Source organism: Dipodomys ordii, unplaced genomic scaffold, assembly GCF_000151885.1.
Source record: "Dipodomys ordii isolate 6190 unplaced genomic scaffold, Dord_2.0 Scaffold10, whole genome shotgun sequence".
In the NCBI taxonomy this organism is placed as follows: Eukaryota; Metazoa; Chordata; class Mammalia; order Rodentia; family Heteromyidae; genus Dipodomys; species Dipodomys ordii.
Window position 1 is genome coordinate 11900150 of NW_012267226.1, and position 7824 is coordinate 11907973.

General features: G+C 38.8%; 1 protein-coding gene across 1 annotated transcript in view; it reads right to left on the reverse strand.

Annotated features, from left to right (window-relative positions):
* The window catches only part of Pdgfd (platelet derived growth factor D), an 82955-nt gene continuing 75131 nt past the window's right edge, over positions 1-7824 (reverse strand). The window contains exons 7-9 of the mRNA XM_013009472.1: positions 6209-6280; positions 5460-5687; positions 1-2538 (exon numbers count right to left, since the gene is read on the reverse strand). Of these exons, the coding sequence (XP_012864926.1) occupies positions 2413-2538; positions 5460-5687; positions 6209-6280 (426 nt within the window). The 3' untranslated portion in view covers positions 1-2412. The remainder of the gene's footprint in view (positions 2539-5459; positions 5688-6208; positions 6281-7824) is intronic.

Here is a 7824-nt window from a genome sequence, read left to right on the forward strand (position 1 = left end):
TCAAAAGCAATATTTATTTTTCATGAAGATAAGAGACATGTTACATTTGCTATAGAAAAAGCAATGAGAGGAAAAGGCTGCATGTTACTGATATGACAAAAAAAAACCATAAAAACTTCACTTCTGAAAGTGTTCTTCCCTGTAAGGAGATATTGCATAAAGGCATTATTCCATGTGACTGAGCGGTGCACTAATGTGGATTTAATAGGGTTTGTTTTGAAATGAAATTTGTACAATGGCTTTTTTTATGCCTTTGATGGTAACGAAAACAGATTTATTGGCTACGTGTTAGAAGTATGATAGATAACTGATAACCAAGGGAGACGTTTTAATAAAACACTCAGAAAAGGAACACAAAAGTGCGTGGATGTCTGTTTATATTTCAGCTAATAAATACAAAGTAAAGAGAGGGCTTCAACTGAGAACCATTCTGGTTATTGCAGTCTGGAAGGCTTATTGAAAGTTGAGTAGAACACTAGTTTGTCATATTTAGAGCTGTGATGTGAGCTGTACAAACCAGTGAGTGACGAGGATGTTCAGGAAACTGATATTTTCACAGGAAACTTACAAGTGGCCAGGAAGGGGAAGAGTGGTTCCTGATTACTAGTGTCTGCCTGGGCTATTTCTGAGTGTGCTCTGTGATTCTAGAGAATTAAAACAATGGAGTATTTAATTTGAACACTCATGCCCTGAGGAAAATCACCAGACACTTTTAGAGAAGCTTTATAAGGTCTGTATCAATAAACACAAGTCTCTCATCCCTAAGAGCTAAGAAGAAACAAGCTACTCAAGTATAGTTAATTTTGGAAGTGAGAACATCAAATCTAGCCATTTAAGTGGTTTTGGGGCCGTTCACCTGGACATCAAAGATTTAACCAGCTCAGGTGTATATATCAGGCAAACAAGCATGTTGTGGTCAGTAGAATCCTGGACTCACAAAGAAGGCAAAAATGTAGTTCCCAGTAAGCCCCTGGCTCTGTTGGTTTCAGTGTTTCCCCTTACGCTTCTTACTACACAGAATGATGAATCACTTCCTACTTCAGGAATCAGTCTCTTTACAATAGACATGAAGGAGCCAGAGAGGAAAATTTCCTCTAAATATCAATAATTAATGCAAAGCAGTTTACTAGTAGGAGACCAGGGTCTTGCTTGGGCTTCTACCTTGGAGAGCTGAAAGCACCACAGATTTGAAAAAGAGCCCCCCGATCTGATTTCACCTGCTTTAGAAACAGGAATTCTGAATGGTGAGTGAGTCTGTGATTAGGGATTTTACATCAATAAAATTTGGTGGTTCTATTACTGCACAGAAGCTTTCAGGCTATAAATAATCCATTGTGGCTTGCCAACAAAAAATGCTATTGTAAGTCCATGTGTACGTACAGAGGAGACAGGAACACAAAGGCAAAAATGCATGAAATTACCAGCACAGTTTAGAAGAGTTTAAACCCATTATTAAATATGGATTCTACCAAATATCTCATCTAATTTCCAGTTATGTTGATATTTTAATGCTTTATTTTTTTGTTTTATTTTTACTGTCCAAAACTTACTATCAATATCAGTTTAAAAGATATATCCATAATCCCCAGGACATTCTTGAAAGGATTTGCTTTTGTGGAGAAATTTTGGAAAGCAAAAACTAACATCCATAATTCTGTTCCAACTTATATATCATTTCTTGATGGATCATAATAATGAACCTTTCTTTTAGAGATGAATATTAAATGAATTAGGATGCATAAAAAGAAAACTTAAAATGACTTTAAAACTCTTATGTTATTGTGGCACCATTTTAGAGACAGGCAATTGTGGTCCATGCTGGTAGGTATGTAGTGCATCTTACGGGAAAAATGGTTGTATATTTACCCTTTCCCAGAAACCATGCTTTTCCTTTCTTATAATTAAGGCATATATATATATATATTTATATATAAGAAAAGCTCATCTTTTGATTCCTTATGTGCAAGATACTCTCTTTAAGAGATCAAGAACAAAAATGCAGTTTGAAAATTTACCTTCTGAATTTCCTTAAGATTAGTTTGGTGTACTTAACACATCCCTTATTTTGGCAAATTATCAAGGATGTAAATAATTCGACTATATGGTCATACATACTAAATAAACCATTTGATCTATTTACACGCAGGCATGGATATATACCGGTATTGCGTATACATATATATCCTCATATACTATCATTAAATGCAACGCTATATTCTTGGATACAGACGTTAATACACCTTTCTACTTGCCATGGCACTAACAAAGCTAGGTTGCCTTGGCAACCACTTGTATTTCATTGCATTGCAGGCAGCTAGCAAGTTTGGCTGTTGGGGGAAAAGGGGTCCCTTTACTGCATCCTCTTTAAACTAAAGTTTCTTCCATGCTTAATGTAAGGATGTTGTTGTTCTCTTATCGAGGCGGTCTTGAGCTGCAGATGCAATCACATCGTTCATGGTGATCCAACTGGATGTCCACCAGAGCCATGTTCTTAGCTCTGCCCCTCCTCTTGAAAAGGCCAGGCTCAAACCTCAAAACCTAAGACAAGAAGTAGAACTCCTGTTAGAAAACTCTTGGAATGTAATTCAGTTAGATGACATCTAGTCATCCCTTCCCTGATAACTGTTTCTTAACCCTTTGATAAACTCTGGTATCTCAGCTTGATTTTCACTAAGTGCGGTTCCACATATATTATTCCTCTCTGATCAAAGCATGGATTTAGAAAGCACATTATCACCTTAGACAAGGCAATTTCAACAGTATGAACTCAGCACTGGATCATGGTAAAGAATTTTGCCCTGAGAGGTCTTTAGTGGCCATAAATAAATGACAATATATTCCTGTTCTTGTTTGCTTGTGAAGGCATATAATACCTTTGGCATTTCGAAAGAGATCAAGCTTCATTAAAATCTTTGCTCATAATAACTCTGTGTCAACACACCATTTCTTTGGTCAGTAAATATATCCTTAATTTTTTACTTAGTATACCAACATCATTTCTTAAATTTAAAGTACTGAGAGCAGGGTGACATTTGATTCTTCTGGCTTCTCTATTCTCTCCTGCTGCCCACCTATAGAAAATAATAACGGGTATTTTTCAATGAAGACCTAAGTAACCAACTCACTAAATAAACAATGTATTGCATTTAGGGATTTCAAATAACCTTGCTCATGGCAGATATAACATCCCTACTCTACCACATTTGCTATGAGTGTTTTAGAAAAGATAGGGAGTGGATTCCCTACCTAAAGCTTTGCTAAGAAATTTTCCAAAAATAAATATAGCCACTATTGTCCAAGGCAACCTGCATGTAACCAGATTTAGGTGATGGAGGATGCAAGAAAGGAGAATGATTTCTAAGAAGCTGAGCATGTGATAAATCTGCTTTGTTTAAATAAGTCCATCATCAAGGCCTAGCCATTCTCATGACTGGCATCTGTAAAATCAGCACTCAGTGGATTTGCTTTCACATTTGATGGCAAACAAAAGCGAGTGCTTTGGGGGTGAAAGCAAAAGCCTGAGCAGGTTTTTGTAACCGGCTTGATTGTTCAGGGATTTTCCCTATGTTTTATATCAAGCAACGTGAGCACAGTATATATGTGTTTTGCTGATAAGAAGAGAAAAATGAATTCGCAGACACTTTTCCCAGACAAGACAGGAAAGCACTATTTGGATGAAGTGGAAATTGGACTGCTTTGCTGGTTGATCACAGCACTGATGTTCAAAGCTTTCAGACCATGTAATAGTCTTAGGTTCAGGTACACAGCATTGAAAAGAGGAAGAAAGCAGGGCTGATTTGAGGGAGCATGGAAAGTTAAAAGAAAAAATGGAAGGCCTTTCATCAGAGGAAGCAAACTAGTGGTTTATGGGTTATCTGGTCAGCTTTAAAGGGAAGGAACCATTGAATTAATTATAACAGCTGAAGGAAACTTGCTAATAGGTACCATCAAAAAATCCTTTCTTATTTGCTAAGCTATGATTCACAGCTGCAAACACACATGGAAAGATAAAAGCACTGAGGGGCAGTCAGCCATTTCTTAGCACCTATGGGTGAAAATGGAATTCACTCCCCACCCTGGAAAAGTCATATAAAGCTAGGCAAAGTTGACCTCTATTACAATGAGTGACTGGGCCACTGGTGTCTTTTATACACACCACTGTACAAAACAAGAGATGCTCAGTTTTGCAAATTACCGTATCACCAAAGATATTTAACTACAGTTACTTGCCTTGTTGCCAATAAACCACTGAATGAATCATTGACATAAACTGTTATACTAATAAAACAATACCAAGCAGAAAAGCTATCTGCTGAGTCGGGCTCTTGTTTATTGGGAATATAAAAAAGGTTGTTAAGGCCTTGTAACAGTTTCCAAATTAATGGCTGACATAGGAACACAAGCAGGCATTTCAGGGAAAATGTACTGTATAAACCTGAATCACTACGTGTTTATTTAAGATGCTATCCAAACTCTAAAACAGGCGGCATTCATTACATACACATAAAAAAAAAGAAACATGATTCTTAGTTTTGCTTCTATTCTGATTTCTCTCATGTGCAAAAAAAGAGAAAACCCTAAACAGAGTCAAGATTTTTAAGCGATGGTTACTGCAAGTAAACGCATTTGGAGAAGGGATAACCTGTTATCTCCCTGGGTAACAACCCAGCCTGCAGGTGTCAGTCTAAACAGAGGCTGAGCCCTGTGACTAAAGGGCCAATGGCAGTCTTAAGATACAACACTCAATAAAGTAGCTACTAGTCTTGTGTGGGACTTTCCATCCCCATTGGTTGAAATTAAATAAAATGAAAAAGTTCAGTTTTTCCTTGCATCATGTATATTTCCCTCAACCCACAGTCACAGGTTGCTAACAAATGCCACTCGAGACAGTGCAGGTAAGGGAGCATTCATTCTGTTACTGCAAGAAGTTCCACTGGATGATGCAGGTGGCTAAAACGTTGTGACAAAATTCCTGGAAGGAAGGCCAGAAAGATTCACTCCTATCATTCTCTCTCTGATGCCTCCTAATGGGTTAACTGTTAACTAAGACTATGTCTGTAGCCTGGGGACTAAAGGAAAAATAGATATTATGTTAAAAGGTTACCATACTTCCAGGGGATATCCATTTCCCTGTCCACTATGCATTGCCAAGGGAAGACAAGACCTAAACTAATAGTACCCACGAAGAGTCTACACAATACATTTTCTGAAGCCTGTCTAAAAAACAACCATAAACCAAAGAATCTTTCAGAACGGTAGAAGCTGCTCCATAGATTTCTCTTGCCATCTATCAATCACCCTTCTCCTCCGAGGTGTAGGATTTTCTCACTTTCCCCTGAAGCGGAATAACCTAGACTTCCTGTGACGGTGCCCTGCCTGTGCCCTAGTGTCTTGGAGGATCCTGGGACAGGAGAGCTGGCTGAACACACAAGGGCCTTGGGGTATTTCTCCTGACTTACCTGGAGCTCACATTCTGCCTGCTCATATTTCTGTCTACCATCATCAAAGCCACCACAGAGAAAACACTCAGGATGAACTTCATTTCCCAAGGAAAGATCTTGTGCCACAGAAAATGTATAAACAAATTCAGACTTTTCTCTTAGTCGTCTGACTTTTGTTATAGGGGCCTCAGATATTTTACCTTGATAGAACAATGGTTGAAAATAGGTTAAGAGGGAACTTACAACCTTTTGAGAGCAAGAAATAATAATGCATAGTGCTACTGCATTATTGTGTCAGTCGCTGGCAGAAGATGCCTGACCTGTGGAAGAGCAGGGTGTTAGCTTCATTAGAAGTGCTCAGATTTGCCAGCTTTTAGTTCCCTCCCCTCACAGAGAAATATGTGTGGCGAAGCACACAGGCTTGTTATGCGACAAGTTCTTGTTATTCCCTTAAGGGTGTCATCTCTCCTAGAAACTCATTTCACATATCATCAACTGCAACCCGGGGGCTGGAAAGCTGCTTTTTCATCTTTCAGAGGTAAGGAGACAGAAATAGGAAGAAGAGAATAAAGCACTAGAATTTTTTTCCTCGTGAGATTAAGCTCAAGCAACACCCCCTATGCTAGAGATGGGCTAACCCTTCTGCTGTTTCCATGGGGGGCGGGGAGGGTGTCAGCAGACAGTGATAAGTTGACACATTTCAAGGGAGTTTCCGGAGTCTAGGGAACTCTGGCTGGAGTGCTTGTGGCAGGTGTGCAATGACTGACTGAGTGATCCATGCTGCTCTGTCTTGTGTCTGGCATTCGGCAGAATGATTTTGTATAGAGCTTCGCATAGGCCTAAGAGTAAAAACATTATGAACACATGTTTTAAAGAGATGCTTTAGGGTGCACTTTCCAGAGGATGGCAACATTTTATACCACTCATGACTGAACAAAGAAACAAAAGATTTTTTTTCCCTCTAGATACTAATTATGAACAGAAACCTACTGTGTACAAGACAAGAAAGGAGCTTAGAGAAGGAAGGTGGCTGGGTCCTTCAACCTTCATCAGAGGTAACTGGGAAACTGGGAGGCAAGCATCTTTTGGGGCATAGGATGAACTTTTCTCTTTCTACTATAAGGAATTTAAAAACATGCTGAGACTTCTGTCTGAGCACAGAGTCAAGATAAAAATAAAACACTCCACAAATACATCAAAGGCTCGAGCTTGGAGGTCGTTCCCCAGTTATTACTGGGTTGAGATCTTGTCACTTCCTGATTATTTCATTCTGCATTTATCCTTGGAGTACCATTCAACATGACAAAACTGAGGTTCTTCCAATCTAGAGTTCATCAGTTCATGCAAAAATAAAACACAATGAACACAGATGATAGCATTCTCTAGATATGGAAACAGCTTTCTTCCTTTGAAAACAGTGGGCCAGTGTAAGCAATTCTTATGAAAAGAAAATAACATTTCAGGGAGGTTTGAAGACTATGCCCCCATCTAAGCTGGGCCTGGAATTTGTGTCATGACCTTCTGCATTTTCCAGATTGAAAACATCAGTTCTGATGGACCATTTTCGTATAGCCCCCAAGTTACCTCTTACTAATGTATTGTTTTCAGGAATAAAAGAGACATTTTTGTCTCTTTTTAGGTTTTTGCCATAATCCAAAAGCCTTTCCCAAAGGTCAGTTTTACAGAAGTGGAGGACTTAATTTAGAACGATTTGACTTCTCCTTTGTTCTACTGGGTCGTGATGGAAAAGCAACTTGAACAATAGTTCCTAATAATAATGTCTGCTTCAAGTTATACATTTTAAAAGATATTTCTATATATGTCATACCTTACAAGGCACACTTCATTGGGATTATTCTGTGTGATGATATTCAGGGCATCCCTGGAAGGGGTTACCTGGTATAATACCTTAGCCTCGTTTGGTATATTTGAAAACTGAGTCTCTAACATGAGTTGCTATCATCATGTACTTCCTACAATCAGCAAGGAATGGCAATGTCAGGAGCAGCGCCAACTCCTCTAAATCCTGTACTGTCTTAGCTGCTCAGTAAGTTGGTATATATGTCAACAGAAAGAGCGTAGGATGTCTAGGGATTAGAACAGATTCTTGAAGGAGCAGCAGCAAGTTCAGGGCCTGGCTCTGTAATGTACTGACAATGTCTTGCTGTCACCTTGTTGATTGTTCCAGGAACTAACCGACTCACCTACAGAGAGAAGCAGAAGAGTAAGCTAAGAGCACTGCTAAGTGAGCTAATGGTACTTACCGTACAGTGTAGCACCTAGCAAACACTCACACAGAGTCTGCTTTCTTTATTATTCAAGGCTGCTGTTCTTAAGTTTTGTCCCTCAACTTTTATATGTATTTTATTCATTTTTTTTTTTT